Source organism: Dipodomys spectabilis, unplaced genomic scaffold (assembly GCF_019054845.1).
Source record: "Dipodomys spectabilis isolate Male_0828 unplaced genomic scaffold, ASM1905484v1 ptg000095l, whole genome shotgun sequence".
NCBI lineage: Eukaryota > Metazoa > Chordata > Mammalia > Rodentia > Heteromyidae > Dipodomys > Dipodomys spectabilis.
This window is the reverse complement of record NW_024870772.1, coordinates 31,362,979-31,383,362: the sequence shown is the minus strand read 5'-3', so window position 1 is coordinate 31,383,362 and position 20,384 is coordinate 31,362,979. Positions and strand designations below refer to the sequence as shown.

The 20,384-nt window shown below is 42.4% G+C and overlaps 1 protein-coding gene across 1 annotated transcript in view; it reads left to right on the top strand.

The window, feature by feature from the left end:
• The window catches only part of Flt3 (fms related receptor tyrosine kinase 3), an 88,187-nt gene that overhangs the window by 27,932 nt on the left and 39,871 nt on the right, over positions 1 to 20,384 (top strand). The window contains exons 3-9 of the mRNA XM_042685494.1: positions 367 to 569; positions 5,015 to 5,130; positions 9,643 to 9,772; positions 10,488 to 10,615; positions 11,288 to 11,427; positions 11,527 to 11,680; positions 13,493 to 13,661. Of these exons, the coding sequence (XP_042541428.1) occupies positions 367 to 569; positions 5,015 to 5,130; positions 9,643 to 9,772; positions 10,488 to 10,615; positions 11,288 to 11,427; positions 11,527 to 11,680; positions 13,493 to 13,661 (1,040 nt within the window). The remainder of the gene's footprint in view (positions 1 to 366; positions 570 to 5,014; positions 5,131 to 9,642; positions 9,773 to 10,487; positions 10,616 to 11,287; positions 11,428 to 11,526; positions 11,681 to 13,492; positions 13,662 to 20,384) is intronic.

Below are 20,384 nucleotides of genomic sequence, written 5' to 3'. Positions count from 1 at the left end.
AAGACCATCTGCTGGGTCCTATGGGAACTAAAGAGGGCAAAAAAAACACCAACCAACCAAACAAACAAACAAACAAAAAAAAACTATATTACTGATCTTATCCTTAAAGCGTGTGAGTTTACAGGAAGAAATAAATAAAATCCCGGTGAAATATTATGTGCTCCTTAAAAAGATACCAACTACTTTGAAAGGTAAACTTGTTTCTCATTCCTTCAGAGGATTATAAGTAATATGACTTTCAGTCTGCGCTCAGTGGGTCACAGCATGCTGGATTGTGTGATATTTCTACACATATATTTGACACAAGCTCCATGCTAAGAAGAGATGGCGTTGTTGTGAATTCACATTGTTCTATCTACAACGCAGGTGCCAGAACACCCGGAAGATCTGGGGTGTACGTTAAGACCTGAGCGCACAGGGATGGTGTATGAAGCCGCCACTGTGGAGGTGGACGCATCAGCCTCCATTACGCTGCAAGTGCGGCTCACCACCCCAGGGAACATTTCCTGTCTCTGGCTCTTTAAACACAGCTCCCTGGATTGCCAGCCACACTTCGATGTACACAACAGGTAAGGGGGGAGAGCAAGGGAGGGATTAAAGGAGCCATGCTTTCTTGTATATCATGTGTTGCATCTAGAATTCCTCTTCAAGTTTCTGTCCATGTGTTGCATCTAGAATTCCTCTTCAAGTTTCTGTCCATGTCTGTTAGAACGCTTTTTATTTTGTAATTTATTTATTTTTGGTGCTGGTCCTGGGCTTGAAGTCAGGGACTGGGCACTACCTTTGAGCTTTTTTCTGTACCACATGAGCCATATCTCCACGTCTAGCTTTTTGCTGGTTAATTGGAGATAAGAATCTCATGGACTTTTCAGTCCAGGCTGGCATGGAATTGTGATCCTTAGACCTCAGCTTCCAGAGTGACTAGATTTGTAGGTGTGAGCCACCCAGCATCCAGCTGCCTTTCTTTTTAATTCTTACAGATTCTTCTGGTGCCCCATAGCTGTAGAGAAGGCATTGCCTTTCCAGGAGTGAGGAAGCAAATGTCATCTAAATGGCCTAGAGTGGCAGCACGCTCTAATCCAGGCGCTAGAGAACCTCTTTGTGGTTGACATGACTACCATGAAATCTGTGTTTGTTCCTTTGAAGGCAAAGAAACTTTTGAGCAATTTTCAGGATGGAAGATTTAATTCTGAGGTTTAGTTGTAAATCTTGAAGCACATTCATTTTCCTTTCCTCTTTTGAGGCTGCATTACTTCTGCTTTTTAATGGTTGTGTGTGTGTGTGTGTGTGTGTGTGTGTGTGTATTTGCTGTCTTGGGGCTTGAACTCAGGGCCTGTGTACTGTCTCTGAGCTTTTGTACGCAAGGCTATCACTCTACCACTTGAGCCACTGATCTCCTTCTGGCTTTTTAGTGGTTCATTGGAGTTAAGACTCTCAGGGACTTTGCTGCCCAGGCTAGCTTCCAAGTGTGGTCCTCCGATCTCATCCTCCTAAGTGGATAGAACTATAGGCATGAACTGCTGGCACCCAGATTTATGGTTCCTTTTATCTTGGGATTAAACCAAAACACTCTGCTAAAAGAGCTTGTGTTTAGGGGCTGTAGAAGTGCTCTGTGGCAGAGCACTAGCATGTGCAAGGCCCTTTGTTATATCCCAATACTGCAAAAAAAGGAAAATACGAAGATTGGCTTAAAGAAATGGCCTGGAAATTTTAGGAGGGAGGGCTAATGAAGAGTGTGAGAGTGAATACGGTTGGAATAGTTTATTTGCATATATGAAAGTAGGAAATAAAATATGTTAAAATGGTTTTTAGAAGGGGGAGAGGGATTGGGAAGAGTGATGGAGAGGGTAAAGTTGATCAGGGTACATTGTTTACATGTGCAGAAATGTCATAATACACCCCCTCTTTAACGACTAATATATGTTAACAGAAAAAAAGATATACGCTAGAGACTGATGGCTCATGCTTGTAATACTAGCTACTCAGGAAGCAGAAATCTGAGTATCATGGTACAAAACCAACCTGGACAGACAAATCCATGAAATACTCATCCCAAATTAATCAGCAAAAAGTAGCAAGAGGAGATGTGGCTCAAGCATCAACCTTGAGCAAAAAAGCACCCAGGCCTTGAGTTCAAACCCCAGTGCTGGCAAAAAAAAATTTTTTTTTTAAGTAACTAACTAGTTAAATAAATAAATGTCAGTGTGAATTTAATCTATCACTCAATAAACTGGTGAATGATTTTTTTTAAAAAAGAAAATACCCCTAGCCAAATTCATGTATGTGTGTGTGTATGTGTGTGTGTGTGTGAGAGAGAGAGACAGAGAGAGAGAGAGAGAGAGAGAGAGAGAGAAAACATGCCAATACTGTGGCCTGAACTTGGGGCCTGGGCGCTGTCCCTTAGCTTTTTCTCTTAAGACTGGCACATTGCAATTCAGCTTTGGCTCAACTTCTGTCTTTTTGGTAGTTTATTGTGGGTAAAATCTCATGGACTTTCCTGCTCATGTTGGGTTTGAGCCACAATGCTCAGATCTCAGCCTCCTCCTGTGTAACTAAGCACTTGGGCCTCTTGGGATTATTTCATGGAAAATGCCTTGTGTCAGAATTGTTTAGATTCTGGATTTGAACTCAGGGTTTCATGCTTGCTAGACAAGTACTCAATCCCTGAACCATGCTTCTAGCTCTTTTGGTGATTGGTTATTTATTTATTTGTTGGTCATGGGGTTGAACTCTGGGCCTGGGCACTGTCCCTCAGTTCTTCAGCTCAAGGCAAGCACTCTACCACTTGAGCCACAGCACCACTTGCTCACTTCTAGTGCTCTACTGGTTTTCTGGTGGTTTATTGGAAAGAAGAGTTTCACAGACTTTGCTGCCCGGACTGGCTTTGAACTACAATCCTCAGATCTCAGCACTCAGCTTGATTGATTATTTTTGAGAGAGAGTCTTGCTTCTTCCCTAGGATGTGCCTGGACTTCTATCTATTAGGCCATTAGGCTTCCAGACATATTTGGAATGACAGGTGTACTACCACACTCTTATAACCAGGCTCAAGCTTGAGATCTGAGAATTTAGAATTTTGTTTCCAAGGCTGCCTAGGTAGAAATGGAATTCTTTTTTTTTTTTGGCCGGGGGGGGGGGGAGGGGTGGGGCGTGGGGAGAGGGAGGTGGGGAGAGGGAGGTGGGGGTGTCCGGCTGTGGGGCCTGAACTCTGGGACTAGGCGCTGTCCCTCAGCTCTTCAGTTCAAAACTAGCACTCTACCACTTGAGCCACAGCACCACTTCTGGCTTTTTTTTCTTCTGCGTATGTGGTGGTGAGGAATCGAACCCAGGTCCTCAAGCATGCAAGGAAAGTGCTCTACCACTGAGCCACCTCCCCAGCCCAGAAATGGAATTCTTATCTCTACTTAATCAACAAAAAGTCGAAAGTGTAGCTGTAGCTCAAGTAGTACGGCACTAGCCTTGAGCAACAAAACCTAGAACTACACAAAGTTTCAAGTTCCAATCCTGGCATTATAAAGAGGGTGGTGGTAGTGGGGAAATATTATGAACTTTGAACTTTTCTTCTTTGGCTGCCCTTGAACCTTGATTTCCACCTCAGTGTTGCAAGTTGCTAGAGTTACAGGCATGAGGCACCACTGCTTGGCTGGAATTGTTCTTCAGAGAGGGGAGTAGGAACATTAGAATGTTCGTTATCTCAGTATATCTTTCTTAGTCTGCAAATGGGGAACTGAAGCTGGAGGCCAGGAGACTGGGTATATTTGAGAAGAAAGGCCTTGTCCCTGAAGCCACTGCCAATGTGCCTGTGCCAAGGCTGTTTATTTCCAATTCCAGATAGGGGTTTCCCTCCAAAGTGCTCAGACAAGCGGGCGCTGGTGGCTCACGCCTGTAATCCTAGCTACTCAGGAGGCTGAGATCTGAGGATCGCGGTTCAAAGCCAGCCCGGGCAGGAGAGACCGTGAGACTCCTATCTCCAATAAACCACCAGAAAACCGGAAGTGGCGCTGTAGCTCAAGTGGTAGAGCGCTCGCCTTGAGCTGAAGAGCTGAGGGACAGCGCCCAGGCCCAGAGTTCAAGCCCCACAACTGACAAAAAAAAAAAAGCAACAAAGTGCTCAGACAGTGTCAGTTGATGGGGCTAGAATAGAGCTTTCTTTCTTGCTTCCTTGCTTTCTTGCATTCCTCCTTTCTCTTTTCCTTCCCCCTTTCCCTCTGCTTATTCCTCTCAATCTCCCTTTCCCTCTCCCTCTCTTTCCCTCTCTCTCTTATGTGTGTGTTGGTACTGGGTTTTGAGCTCGGTCTGGTTACGATTCCTGAGCTTTTTGCTCAAGTCTAGTTCTCTACCACCTCAACCACACCTCTACTTCTGGCTTTTTGCTAGTTAATTGGAGATAAGACTTTTACAGATATTTCTGCCCAGATTGGCTTCAAACTGTGGAAATGAAGATTATAGGCATGAGCCATACCAATGCCCGACTAGTCCCACTCTTGAAACTGAGTGCCTGTAGCTCACTATTCTGAGGAGGCTGAGATCAGGATTGTGATTCAAAGCCAAACTTGGCAGGAAAGTTTGTGAGAATCTTATCTCCAGTCAAGGTTGATCTGGACACTGATAGCTCACACCTGTAATCCTAGCTACTCAAGAGGTTCAGATCCAAGGATCATGGTTTGAAGCCAGCCCCAGCAAGAAAGTTCATGGTACTCTTATCTCCAATAAACTACTCCCAAAAAGCTAGAAGTGGCACTGTGGCTCAAATGGTAGAGTGCTAGCCTTGAGCAAAAGGAGCTCAGGGACAGTGCCCAGGCCCAGAGTTCAAGTCCCATGGTCGGCAAAAAAAAAAAAAAAAAAAAAGTTGAAGTCAAACTAACTGCTCAAGCTGAGTGTTTGGCACAGGACAGAAGCTGCAACTTTGGTGTCACTGTCACTAGGAGCCACCAACCTGGTGTGACACAATATGAACTTTTATATTCTTAGTTTCACATTTTCAAAGTAACCAGTTCTCTTTCCTGTTTTGCAGAGGAGTCGTGTCCATGGTTATTTTGAAAATGACAGAGACTCAAGCTGGAGAATACCTACTTTTTATCCAGAGTGAAGCTACTAATTATACAATATTGTTTACCGTGAGTATAAGAAGTAAGTCCAGCTTGCTACAAGGTATTCCCAGTCTTCTAAAAAACATGTGGCATGAGATCCATTTGATTTTCTACCACAGCTTGAGACAGAGTATTCAGGCTTCTCTTAGTATGAAAGTGGATTGATTGAGTTCATTTCAGGCTTCCCACATGTCTACTTCTCACTGAGAACTGACATGTGCCCTTGGAATCTTAGACAGTGTCCTTAAAAACTCAGCCATACTCTGTTTAAGACCCCTCCTTTTTTTGTGTCAGTCCTGGGGCTTGAACTCAGGAATTTTGCTCTTGCTTGGCTTTTTTGTTTGAGGCTGGAGCATTACCACTTGAGCCACAACTCCCCTTCCTTCTTTTTGCTGGTTAATTGTAGATAGGAGTTTCCCAGATTGATTTGTTCCAGTGTGTGTGTGTGTGTGTGTGTGTGTGTGTGTGTGTGTGTGTGTGTGTGTGTGTGTGTGCACGCACACTGCACATGCTAATCCTAGATCTTGAAATCAGGATTTGGGTACTGGCCCTGAACTTTCTTTGCTCAAGGCTACCACTTGAGTCACAGCTCTACTTGTGGCTTTGAGTTTTTAGTAGTTACTGGGAGATAATAATCTCATGACTTTACTGCCTGGACTGACTTTCAACTGCAATCCTCAGATCTCAGCCTCTTGAGTAGCTAGGGTTACAGATGTAAGCCACTGGTGCTGGGCCCTTCCATTTTCTTTTTATTCTTTTTCCTTTTCTTGTCTTCAGTAATGGGTGAATGATAGAGTAGAACTGGAAAACATTTGACCTTTGGCCTTGGAAGTCTTAGGTCTTTTTTTTTTTTTTTAGTTGTGGGACTTGAACTCAGGGCCTGGGAGCTGTCCCTGAGTTTTTTCCACTCAAGTAGTATTCTACTACCTGAGCCACAGCACCACTTCTGGGTTTATGGTGGTTAATTGGAGATAAGAGACTCATGGACTTTTCCTGCCTGGGATGGTTTTGAATTATGATCCTCATTTCTCAGCCTCCTGAGTAGCCAGGATTACAGGTTTGAGCCGCCCACACCAGGCTTAGGTCTTTAAAAAAAATTTTTTTTTTTGGTTGTTCATGGGGCTTAAACTCTGGGCTTGGGCGCTGTCCCTGAGCTTTTCAGCTCAAGGCTAGTGCTCTACCACTTGAGCCACAGAGCCATTTCTGGTTTTCTGGTGGTTAATTGGAGATAAGAGTCTCAGGATTTTCCTGCCCAAGCTTTAAACTGCGATCCTCAGATCTCAGCCTCCTGTGAGTAGCTAGGATTGCAGGCACGAGCCACCAGCACCTGGCCTAAAATTGTTTTTTATAGCAATGCTAGTGTTTGAACTCAAAGCTTGGCTCTTGTTAGGTGTTGTTTCAGTTGAGCCACACCATTAGTGCTGTTTATTGCAGGTTATCTTTAGAGGTTTTCTGCCTAGGCTGGCATCAAATCTAGATCCTCCAGTGCTCAGTTGCTAGAATTACAGGTGTGAGCTACTGGCATCCTGATCCTAATTCTAATCATGTTTCCTATATTGCCATGTTTAGCAGGTCACTGAACATCTCCAAGTGTCAATTTCTCTACCTGTAAAAAGATAAAAACACCTAAAATCATCTGTGTGTGGTCTGGGTGTGCAGAGACCACTGTGGTCAGGAATGACCACAGCTGCGCCATGTTGGAGCTGTTCCATGAAGATCATCACAGGGGCTCACATTAAGACATGCAGTGCTGATTAGTGTCACTTTGGGTCCCTTGGGGGTCATCTGACTGGGTTAAGGGTAGGATGTTAGGTTCCAGTCCGATTATAAGGCAAAACCAAATAAAGTCAAAATGTGTTTTGGAAAGCCCTTCAGTTACTCTGAAACCTGTAAGATCAGACAGAGTCCTACATTGCCACTGCTTTCCTGTCCTCTTGCTCTTCATCCCCCTTTTGACTGAGTCTGTGCTCCAGGCTGGAAGAAAATAAGAAATTTCTCCTCCCTTTCCCTTTCTTCCCTTCCCTTCCCTTCTCTTCCTCTCCTCTTCCCTCCCTCCTAGCCCCCTCTTGGCCTCTCCTGTCTTTCCTTTTTTCCCTTCCCTTCCCTCCCTTCTCTTCCCCTACTTTTCTCTCCTCCCATTGCCTCTCCTTCCTTTCCCATCCTCCTTTCCCCTCCTCATGCCTTTTTCTGCCCTCCTATCCATTCTCTTCCCCTTCCCCAAAACCTCAACAGTGTTCATGAAAATATAATGTCTAGCTTAAGGAAATTAGTAGGTTATTCACTTCACTTCTGCATTTTTTTCTCATGAATATGGAGAAAATAGGGCAAGATAGTAAAGAACTTGGATTTCTTTAGGTGAGTAGCTCAGGGAAGGTTTAATATACAGAAGGAAATAATTTTGAGGACAGAGGTTAATTAAAGCATAATCGAGGAAAATCTTCCGGGGTCTGAGTCAGGAAACCTGGGTTAACTAGTAATAATGCCTTGGATGCTAATTATCTTCCTTGACCTTGAGTTCTAACAGTGAATATTTAAAAGATTATCACACAGAAGCAAAGCTACACTTAAAAAATTAATCTAGGGCTGGGAAGATGGCTCAGTGGTAGGGCACTTGCCTTGCATGCCTGAGGCCCTGGGTTCAATTCCTCAGCACCACATAAGCAAAAAGAAAAAAGCTGGAAGTGGTGCTGTGGTTCAAGTGGTAGAGCACTAGCCTTGAGCTGAAGAGCTGAGGGACAGCGCCCAGGCCCAGAGTTCAGGCCCCACAACCGGACTCCAAAAAAAAAAAAATTAATCTAGACTGTATAATTAGGACCAAAGGTTGGAAATGACAGGGACAAAAAGCAAAAATAACCACAAACTGGGAAAAAGATACTTGCAGTTTACAGTCAACATAGGATTATAGTCATAATATGTCCAGAGTTTTTATGTCACTAAGAAGTAAAACTACATATTAGGTATATATAATATAAACAATTTATAATATTTTAAGCAGAATTTATTATAGGGAGAGAGATTAGAATTAAGTATAAGAAAACTTCCATTCAAAAAAGTTAGTCTGGTTACGGTAGTACATGTGCATTCCAGATACTCAGGAGGCAGAAATCAGAAGGATCTTAGTTCAAGCTAGTAAAGTTATTGACATTGTATCTCAACCAACTAGTGGAGTGTAGTACACCTATAGCTGTACACCTATAAACCCAGCTACTCAGGAGGTGTAGGTAAGAGGATTGTGGTCCAAAATATGAGACCTTGTCTGAAAAATAACCTAAGACAAAAAAATCTGGAAGTGTGGCTCCAGTGGTAGAGTTCTTGCTTAACAAGAACGAGGCCCTGAGTTCAAACCCTAGAATGACCCCTCCAAAAAAATTAGTAGAAAAATGATTCAGACAAGTATTGGTGGGTCATACCTATCATTATAGATACTCTGGAGGCTGAGTTTAGGTGGACACAGTTCTGGTGAGTGCCTGTGTAAGAAACAAGACCCTATCTCAACTATAACTCAGTCTCCCCAAAAGGACTGGAGTCATAGCTCAATGGTAGAGCATCTGCCTAGCAAGTAGGAGGCGACTGGAATGACTCCACCCTGGGATATGATAAACTCTAGTTTTTACAAAAAGTTTATAGGTAATGCTTGTAATCCCAGTACCAGGGAGGCTAGGGCAGGAGGACTGTGTTTGAAGTCAGGCTGGTATACAGAATGAGACCTTTTTACAAAAAAAAAAAAAGTAAATAAAAAGCGATAGGAGAGAGAGGAGAAGGAGAATGAAAGGAAGAGGGAAAGAAGGGAGAAGATGGGAATGGAGAGTCTAAGCAGAATAGAAAGTATGTGTGTGTGTGTGTGTGTGTGTGTGTGTGTGTGTGAAGGACTAATCTGAATGGGAGGCTCCAATAAGCCTCTAAATTTGGTTCCAATTCTAGCTCTGTCTCACTCTCTCTATTTCTTCATCATAATATTTGTACTTAGTTGTGTATAAAGTTGCAGAAAGTTGTCTTACAGTATCATTACATAAAGGATTTAAGCTATCATTTCTAGTTTCCTTCTGTGTATCAATATTGGTGTGTTCACATTGCTTTACTCCACTTGCTTTGTTGGTGTGGATTGGTGAATCACCCAGAGAAACTGACCGAAAGAATACATGTTAAAGTTGGCATTTTGCATCGAGTTGCATTTCAAATACTGGTTGGGTGAGGGGAGCCAAAGATTCTGTGGTACATCTGCTTAAAAGGCATTAACTGGGGGCTGGGAAGGTGGCTCAGTGGTAGAGGGCTTGCCTTGCATGCATGAGGCCCCGGGTTCGATTCCTCAGCACCACATAAGCAAAAAGAAAAAAGCCAGAAATGGCACTGTGGCTCAAGTGGTAGAGTGCTAGCCTTGAGCTGAAGAGCTGAGGGACAGTGCCCAGGCCCAGAGTTCAGGCCCCATGACCGGACCCAAAAAAAAAAAAAAAAGGCATTAACTGAAGCATTAACTTAAAAAGATACAGAATTCTCTTTTGAGGGAGCAATTGTTTTTACCATAGTAAAATATTTGTCATGTATGCTGCTTCAGATACCTTGCTGTATACATTAAGAAGACCTTACTTTAGAAGACTAGAAAATCAGGACGCCCTGGTCTGTGTATCTGAGAGCATCCCGGAGCCAATCGTGGAGTGGGTGCTGTGTGATTCACAGGGAGAAAGGTAGGACATGTATGAAGGTAACTGCCATTATTGCAATGTCTTTGGTCCTTTTCTTTTTAAACCAGTACTGGGGCTTGAAGTTCCACTCTCCCTTAGCTTTCTTCACTCAAGGCTGGCACTCTACCGTGTAAGCTACACCTCCATTTCTGGCTTTTTGCTGATTAATTGGAAATAGTCTCTTGGATTTGTCTGCCCAGGCTGCCTTTGAATGAGGATCCTCAGATCTCAGCCTTCTGAGTAGCTAGGATTATAGGCATAAGGCACTGGGGCCCAGCCATCCTTTTCTATTGTAGTTGATACTTAGTTAAATGTAGGTAAAATTAGGTAACAGGTAGGTATAATTTATTTTTTCCCCATCTCAACAGAAAACTTTGGTTCCTTAAACATGAAGAATGATTGGTATAGAATTAAGATAAGGGATTGTTTAGTAAAAGGGTCTTTGGGATCTCCCCAAATCAACTACAGCCCCTACCCCACTACACAATACAAACTAATAAGTTGTAATGCTCCCTTGGGCATCTGACATATTTGAGTAGTTTTACCTTTTTTTACATGCTCCACTGTTTTCATTGGTCTCTTACACCAGACTTGACAGACTTTAGAACCTGTAATCTTTTATTTTTCTAGGCGAGTGCTCTACTACTGAGCCACATCCCCAGCCTGAGTCATTTAAAAACATGTGTTTAGTCATAGGGCATTTATTTTCTAATTGCAGCTGCAAAGAAGAAAGTCCAGCTGTTGTTAAAAAGGAGGAAAAGGTACTACGTGAATTATTTGGAAGGGACATAAGGTGCTGTGCCAGAAATGAACTGGGCAGAGAATGTACCAAGCTGTTCACAATAGGTAACACTGAAATATCATGTGCTTTTATGCTAATCCTTAGAAAATTATCTGAGACTAACAGCTACTACTTAATCAGTCACCTTCAGAAAAACTTTTCATGCCTTTATACTAGATTAATTAATTAATTTTTATACTGTTAGTGGGACTTGAACTTGGGGCCTGGATGTATCTCTTAGTTTTTCACTCAAGGCTGGTGCTGTACCCCTTGAGTCACAGCCCTACTTCTGGCTTTTGGCTGGTTAATCAGAGATAAGAGTCTCACAGGCTTACCTGCCTGGGCTGCTGGCTTCAAATTGTGATCCTCAGATCTCAGTCTCTTGAGTAGCTAAGATTACAGGCATGAGCCACTGGCGCCCTGCTTTATAGTATTTTATTTGTTTAGGTGCTGGGGATAGAACCCAGGGCTTCATGCATGCTTAGCATATTCTCTTCTACTGAGCTGCACTCCCTAGCTTCTTAATACCATTTTAAATGGAATATTATGGTATCTATAAGTGCAGATTTTGTCATCAAAGAACAGTTAGTATCTGGAAGATTATTTTATTAATGTAGTTACTAACATCAAATTCATTAAAATCTTTGTTCATCAAGATGTTCCAGATAGATTTTGTGATTGAAAATAAAAGCTCCCCCCCCCTTTTTTTTCTTCCCTGGGATGTTCTTGTCTTCTAGATCTAAATCAAACTCCACAGACCACATTGCCCCAGTTGTTCCTGAAAGTAGGGGAGCCCTTATGGATAAGATGCAAAGCGGTTTATGTGAACCATGGGTTTGGGCTCTCTTGGGAATTAGAAAACAGAGCCCTGGATGAGGTAAGATCACTGCAAGTTCATATTTAAACATGCAGGAAGAAGGAGCTCAATGTACTGGCTGGAAAGATTAAATGCACGTTCTGTTTTATTACCACCCAGGACAGCTCCTTTGAGATGAGCACCTATTCAACCAACAGGACTATGATACGGATTCTGTTTGCTTTTGTGTCATCAGTGGGAAGAAATGACACTGGATACTACACTTGCTCCTCATCTCAACATCCCAGTCAGTCAGCTCTGGTTACCATCCTAGGTAAATGCAGGCCATTCACGCAATCTTTATGTTAAAGATTCGTAAATGTTTTGTGTGAGAGATGTTAGTACAAATGCTGACTTCGGTGTACCATGATGGAGGGGAAAGCTGAAAAAGAAACTAAGGAAAGTGTGTTTGTGGTTTGGGGTTTTATTTTCGGGAAGTACTAGGGTTTGACCTCAGAGTTTGCTTTTGCTGTGCAGGCACTGGACCACTTGAGCCACTCCACTAGCCAAGAAATGGAGTTATAATAACTGTGAGCTAGTTACCTGTGGCTCATGCCTGTAATCCTAGCTACTCTGGAGGCTGAGATCTGAGGCTTAAAGTTTAAAGCAAGTCCAGGCAGGAAAGTCTGTGAGACTCTTATCTACAATGAACCAGAAAATAGCCAGAAATGGAGATGTGGCTGAAGTGGGAGAGCACCAGGCTTGAGCAACCAAGCTAAGGGAGAGTTCAAGGCCCTGAGTTCAAGTCCCAGTATTGGCACACACACAGAAAAAAATAGCTTTGCAAAGCTACCCATTCCTTTCCTTTTCCAGTGAAACCACATTCTTTGGAGTACAGCTCTATATACATACCTCGTTATTATGTCACCATCTGTTTGTGTACTTTTTTGTTGTTGTAGGTCATGAATTCAGGGTATGGGTGCTTTCCCTGAGCTTTTTCACTCAAGGCTAGCACTCTACCACTTGAGCCACAGCATCACTTCTGGTTTTCTGGTGGTTAATTGGAGGTAAGAGTCTCATGGCCTTTCCTGCCCAGGCTGGCTTTGAACCATGATCCTCAGATCTCAGCCTCCTGAGTAGCCACCTGTTTTGTCTTCCAATTGGCCATGAGTGACCTAAGGACTAGGGAAATCTCTCTTCTTGTAATCCAGAGCCTGACACTGAATAACTGCTTAGTAACTATTTACTCTGAGAACCTGCTGTTGGTACACTGAGACAGGGAGATGCTTGAGTGGGCTTATATATTATATAGCATTTGTAAATAACTACCCTTAAGTAATCTCAAGTCAGGGTGCAATCTTTAGCCATCATGAAAATACTAAGAAATGTGCCCAAGAAACTAATAAGATGTTGCTCAAGAAAACTGTGTAAATATTGCTAGCCAGATTGCAATTTTCTTTGTGCCTGGAGATGATTTTCTGTATGACCTAACACTGACAGAGTTGTTTTAGTTGAAAGCCAATTCTGCCAGATTCTGTCCCTCGCATGTTCATAGTGTGTGTGTGTATGTGTGTGTGTATGTATATATGTGTGTGTGTGTGTCTATTTTTTCCTACATACATATCTGGGAAGAAGGCCAGCTGTTTACTTTTTTTTTTGTCCAAGACCAGGATTCAAACTCCATACTTGATGCTTTCACTCATTATGTTGTGTGTGTGTGTGTGTGTGTGTATTAGTTTTGGGACTTGAATTCAGGGCTCAAGCACTGACACTGAGCTTTTTATTTTGCTCAAGGATGACACTCATCACTTGAACCACAGCTCTACTTCTGGCTTTTTTAGTGGTTAATTGGAGATGGGAGTCACATGGACTTTGTTGCCTGAGCTGGCTATAAACTGAGATTCTCAACCTCCTGAATGATTAGGATTATAAGTGTTAGCCTCTGTTACGTGGCTACATCCTATTCTTAATCTTGACTCCAAAAGATTATGAGCTCAGTCTTAGAACTGAGAATGATGATTAAATTTTTCTTGGACATCAAATGGAGCTTTCCTGCGCAGAATAATGAATAAAATTTTATTTTTACTATTTTAATCTGTTTCCTTACGAATTTCATTATTTTATTCATAACTGATTTTCCTTACAGAAAAGGGATTTATAAATGCCACCAATTCAAGTGAAGACTATGTAATCGACCAGTACGAAGAATTTTGTTTTTCTGTCAGGTTTAAAGCATATCCACAAATTCGTTGCACTTGGACCTTTTCTCGAAAATCATTTCCTTGTGAACAAAATCATCTTGAAGATGGATACAGGTGAGACAACCGGAAGTGCCAAGACTTAGCACATTGGGCATAATTCTCCTTTGAGAGGGACTGTTTTGTTTCCTACTATGGGTTTATGGATGTATATCTTGGGGAGATTCTAGGAATCAAACCCAGAGGCTTGTGAATATTAGTCAAGTGCTCTAGCACTGGGCTCAATGAGAACCCCGTGACTTTATGTATATGGAGTTAAAAATTAGGACAAGAAAACAAACAGTACACTGAGAATACCATAGTAATAATCTTGTGTGTGCATGTGCGTGTGTGTGCAAGAGTGCACATATCTTTCCATGTTCTGGTACTAGGGCTTGAACTGAGAGCTTGTGAGCTGTCCCTGAGCATTTTTTTGTCCAAGGTTAGAGCTCTAGTATTTGAGGTGCAGCTGCTATAGTACTGGGAACTGAATTTAGGACCTCTCATTCTCGCTCGGGGTTTTTGCTCACAACTGGCACTCTACCACTTGAGCCATGCCTCTCTCCAGTTCTAGATTTTTGTTGGTTAATTGGAGATAAGAGTCTCTCAGATTTGTCTGTCTGGGCTGGCTTTGAACCTCCATCCTCAGACCTCAGCCTCCTGATTAGCTAGGATTATAGGCATGAGCTACTACTAGTGCCTGGCAAACAGTAGCAATTTTTTTTTCTGTGTATGCTGGTGCTGGAGCTTGAAGTCTAGGCCTGAGCTCTGTCTCTTAGCTTTTCCATTCAAGGGTCAGGCACTCTACCACTTGAACCACAGCTCTACTTCTGGCTTTTTGGTGGTTAATTGGAGATAGGAGTCTCATAGACTTTTCTACTCAGGCTGGCTTCAAACTGTGATCCTCCAATTTTAGCTTCCTGAGTAGCTAAGCTTATAGGGGTGAGCCACCGGTGCCCAACCACAGTAGCAATATTACAATGATTTCAGAGAGTATAGTCTATTTTATGACAAACAGAAGCCTATCACTGTGAATTTAGTTCTGTGGCTTCTGAGTTATGATATGTTTTCTTCTTTCTATTTCAGAGTACTGTGCTGTAGGCTACCCCAGTCTCCTTAAGCACACTTGTAAATGATAAAGGAAGTAAAACTTAAAAGCAGCAAAGCATAACCTGTAGGTGTGTTGATTTACGTGTTCCAAAAAATAAATGCAGAAATAGCACAGTTATAAGTGATAAACGAGAATTAGATTTTCCTAGGCCTCTGTGAAACTTCAGTCAAGAATTTCTTGTGGGTTTGGAAAGCAGTATGGAGGTTCCTCAAAAGACTCCACATAGAGCTCTCTTATGACCCAGCAATCCCACTTTTGGGCATTTACCCAAATGTTCACAAACAAGACCACACTAAAGCTACCAGCACGACTATGTTTATTGCAGCATTATTTACTATAGCGAAGATATGGAACCAACCCAGATGCCCCTCAGTAGATGAATGGATCAAGAAAATGTGGTATATATACACAGTGGAATTCTATGCCTCCATCAGAAAGAATGACATTGCCCCATTTGTTAGGAAATGGAAAGACTTGGGAAAAATTATATTAAGTAAGCCAGGCCCAAAGAAACATAGGTCCCATGGGTTCCCTTATTTGCAATATCTAGTATATGTCTGAGTCAAGCAGAAAAGGTCAGATAAGGTGATGTTGGGGAAATGAACCCTAAGATATGTATTCAAATGTTTCTTTTTCTTTCATGCGATTGTTTCAAACACATTTATAAGATTATTTCTTTGTTGCTTTGTATGTCTCTCCCCCACAGCATAACCCCTGCTTTCACTGAATTTGATGTCGGTATAATTTGTGGAGGGGAAAGGGAAAAACAAATCGTTTAAATAGGGATACAGGTGGACCTATTACAACAATGAGATGTACAAGTCGTTATGTCGAAAACGAACTTTACAACTTTGGTGCAGGTGTGGGGGGGTGGGGCTGCGGGAAGGATTGGGTAGGGGGGAGGATGGGAAGGGATGGGAAGGGGAAACAAAGGAGGAGGCTACAATGCTTGATAGGAAATGTACTCATTATCTTGCCCATGTAATTGTAGCCTCTTTGTACAGTATTTTCACAATAAAAAAAATAATGAAATTTAAAAAAAAGAAAATCTACTTATAATTATATAACCATTTTGGAGAAAAGTAAGAGAAAATAAAGTTGCTCCATTGTTAAAAAAAAAAAAAAAAAAAAAAAAGAGGGGCTGGGAAGGTGGCTCAGTGGTAGAGCGCTTGCCTTGCATGCCTGAGGCCCTGGGTTCGATTCCTCAGCACCACATAAGCAAAAAGAAAAAAGCCAGAAGTGGCGCTGTGGCTCAAGTGGTAGAGCTCTAGCCTTGAGCTGAAGAGCTGAGGGACAGCGCCCAGGCCCAGAGTTCAGGCCCCACGACTGGACCTCCGCCCCAAAAAAAAAAATTTCTTGTGGGAGGAATTCTTCATTCCCTCTTTGGAAAACAAAAAGCAGCTTTCTTTTTTAATCTTTTTTGGTCGGTTGTGGGCTTGAACTCTAGGCCTGAGCGCTGTCCCTGAGCTCTTCAGCTCAAGGCTAGCACTCTACCACTTGAGCCACAGTGCCTTTTCTGTTTTAGTGGTGCCTCATGCATGCAAGGCAAGCACTCTACCCCTGAGCCACCATCCCAGCCCTCTTTTTGAATCTTTAAAAGAAGTTTTTAAAATTGTTATTATAGAGGTGATGTACAGAGGGTTACAGTTACTTAAGTTAGGTAATGAGTACATTTCTTTCTCTCTCTCTCTCTTTCTCTCTCTTTTTCCTTTGCCAGTCCCAGGACTTGGACTCAGGGCCTGGGCACTGTCCCTGAGCTTCTTTTGCTCAAGACTAGCACCCTACCACTTGAATCACAGTGCCATGCCTGGCCTTTTCTGTTTATATAGTACTGAGAAATTGAACCCAGGGCTTCATGCATACTAAGCAAGCACTCTACCACTAAGCCACATTCCCAGCCCATGAGTACATTTCTTTTTTTGGGGAGGGGGTCCGGTTGTGGGGCCTGAACTCTGGGCCTGGGCGCTGTCCCTCAGCTCTTCAGCTCAAGGCTAGCGCTCTACCACTTGAGCCACAGCGCCACTTCCAGCTTTTTTCTTTTTGCTTATGTGGTGCTGAGGAATCGAACCCAGGGCCTCGTGCATGCAAGGCAAGCTCTCTACCACTGAGCCACCTTCCCAGCCCAATGAGTACATTTCTTTTTGGACAACGTCACTCCTTCCCTTGCTCTCTCCCAGTTTTTCCTCTCTTCCCTACCCACAAGTTATACCATTTTTAACCTACTGTCGTGTAAATACCACTTCACCCTTTGTCCCTCCATTTCTGTGACCTCTCTTCCCCTCCCAAACAGGTAAACTAACAAAGACAAAAAGAAATGAAAACAAAAACAACAACAAAGAAAAAACTTCTGGTTTCTATGTCTTGGAGTTCACTCTGATAAATATATTATATGATTGGTGCACATAGGCATTTTGCCTTTGTGTTCCTGTACTAAGAGTATCCTCCTTTGGTCACATTATGTGTGAATACCTGGACGCCTGTATCATTTATCATGTCCCACTATATTTTAGATCTATCTTCCTTTTGTATCTTCTGTAACTGAAACTCTTCTTATGTCTTAATCCTGTGTGCCATGGCTTCAGGCTAGACAATGAGGCATTGTTTCTCAGCCTGTGCTCTCTAAAGCAACTATCTAAGTGTCATATATACAAGTATTTAAAAATATGGATTTGTAGCTCATCTTCCAGACATATCGAAACAAAATTGGGACAAATTTCTCAGCTTTAAACCAATGATATTTTGAGACAGGGCTTAGCTGAGTTGCCCAAGCTGGGTTTAGATCCCAGGGCTAAGTGAGCCTCCTACTTCACCCTCCTAAGTAACTAAGACTATAGCATGAGCCACTGTGCCACTGTGCCACTGTGCCACTGTGTGTGTGTGTGTGTGTGTGTGTGTGTGTGTGTGTGTGTGTGTGTGTGTGTGTGTGGGTGTGTGTAGGTTCTGGGCTTAAACCCAGGGTGTGCTCTAGCCATATTTCACTTCTGGATTTTTTCAAATGCTAGTTCATTGGAAGTAAGAGTCTCGTGGATTTTTCTACCTGGTGCTGGCTTTGAACCATGATCCTCAGATCTCAGTCTCCAGAGTAGCCAGGGTTACAGGTGTGAGCCACTGGTGCACTGCTCGTGTTTGGTCTGCTTCCTTGATCTGCCATCTAAAAGTAATTCACCATTGCGGTGAATTGGGACGGTGGAGTACAGTGTTTTCAAAGTCGATTTTAGTGGTGTAGTGACCCCACTTTTTCCTTTTTTTTTTTTTTTTGGTCTATCACTGAAAGGCCCATGTCTTAACAGTATTCCTGCAGAAACTTCGGTGTGGTCATGACTGGGGTGCCAAAACTCTCTTGGCTTCCCTGCTTCACAGCTTCATTTCTCCAATTTGCTTCCTCAAATGTTATACCCAGGTTTCCTCAGGCTTGCTTTTATGTGTTTATGTCGATTAAACTGCAACTTTCAGCTCTCCTGATATCCTAGTCTTGATAACAGGTTTTGGGATAGTTTACCTGCTAGTTTGTATTACTTCTTCTCAATGTAGTGATAAACACCAAATCTATCTTACTTTTCTCAGTCTCATAGTAAAAATTAAACCAAATTTATCAGACTTTGCAATTATTTAGTGATCTTGTCTAAAAAAAAGTCTCCTTATATTTATCAACTCGGGTTTTCTTTTTGTCTAATTTTTTTTCCTTCCTTCGTCTTCCTCATTGTGCTAGGGCTTGAATGTAGGCTCGAGCTTTCACTTAGCTTTTCCACTCAGTGCTAGCCCTCTCCTACTTCCACTTCTGGCTTTTTGGAAGTTAGAGATAAAAGTCTCATGGATTTTCCTGCTCGAGCTGACTCTGAACCATGATCCTCAGATCTCAGCCTCCTGAGTAGCTAGGATTACAGGCATGAGCCACCGGCGCCTGGCTTCCTGTTGAATTTTTAATGTTTATTCAACTCCAGACTTGTCAGCATCCTTGAAGTAAAATTAAAATGAGCTTGTCATTGTATGGAGATAGATGAAATTATCACCATCCTCACCCTATCATCTTTTTTTTTTTTTTTTTTTTTTATTGTAAAGCTACTATACAGAGGGTCACAGTTACATGAGTGAGGTTATGAGTACACTTCCTCTTGAACATTGTTACCCCCTCCATTGTTTTCCCCCTACCATCCCCTCCCTCCCTCCCTTCCCCGAGGTTCTTTTTTTTTTTTTTGATTGTGATTAAATGATTACATGATTTCAAAGTCACAAGTTCATTCTAACTTCCCTGGAGCAAATTGTCTACCACAGTCTGTAATATATAACAGTGTTCACATGTTATATACCATATTTGTGATCAGCAGCATGAGGATATTTAGTAGTGGTTCAACCAGATGAGCGGGAGTTCTTTGTTTCTTAAGTCCTGTTAGTTTTGTCGTATCACTAACCTTTTGGATTTAGCATCCACTTATGAGGGAGACCATGTACCGTTTGTCTCTTCGTTCTTGGCTTACCTCGCTCAACATGATTCCTTCTAGCTCCATCCATTTCCCTGCAAATGCCATTATTTTGTCATTTCTAATGGCTGCATAATATTCCATTGTGTATAGATACCACAATTTTTGGATCCATTCATCTGTGGTGGGGCACCTAGGTTGTTTCCATATCCTAGCTATTGCGAACAGTGCTGCAATAAACATGGAGGTGCACGTGTCCTTGTATATTGGTTCCTGTTGTTCAGGGTAGATGCCTAGAAGTGGTATGACTGGGTCGTAAGGGAGGTCAATCTTTAGCTTTCTAAGGACCCTCCAGACTGCTTTCCAAAGTGGTTGTATAAGTGTACATTCCCACCAGCAGTGTAATAGGGTTCCTCTTTCTCCACATCCCCTCCAGCATTTGTCGTTGGCTGATTTGTGGATGTGGGACATTCTGACTGGGGTAAGGTGGTATCTCAGGGTTGTCTTTATTTGCATTTCCTTCACCACCAGGGATGATGAACATTTCCTCATGTGTTTCTTTGCCATTTTTATTTCTTCATTTGAGAAGTCCCTCTTTAGTTCCCTTGCCCATTTAGTAATTGGTTTGTTAGGTTTGGGAGGGATTAGTTTCTTGAGTTCCCTGTATATACAGGATGTTAACCCCTTGTCTGATATATTGCTGGTAAATATTTTTTCCCAATTAGTTGGTTGTCTTTCTAGCTTAGTTGCGATAGATTTAGCTGTGCAGAAGCTTTTTATTTTAAGGTAGTCCCATTTGTCGAGTCTCTCTCCAACTTGTTGTGACCCTGGGACTCTGTTCAGGAAGTTCCTTCCTGTGCCTATTAGTTCAAGTGTCTCTCCTACTCTGTCCTGCAGTAGTTTCAGAGATTCAGGTTTAATGTTAAGGTCTTTAATCCATTTTGAGTTGATGTTGGTGCATGGTGATAGGCTGGGGTCCACTTTTAGTTTTCTGCATGTGGCTGCCCAGTTTTCCCAGCACCAGCGGTTGAAGAGGCTGTGTTTCTTCCATTGTATGTCTTTGGCTCCTTTGTCGAATATCAGCTGGCTGTAGGCCTGTGGATTTATATCTGGATCTTCTATTCTGTTCCATTGGTCTTCGGGTCTGTTTTTGTGCCAGTACCATGCTGTCTTTGTGATTATAGCTCTGTAGTAGAGTTTGAAGTTCGGCATGGATAGCCCTCCCATATTGTCTTTATCCCCTAGAATTGTTTTGGCTATTCTAGGTCTTTT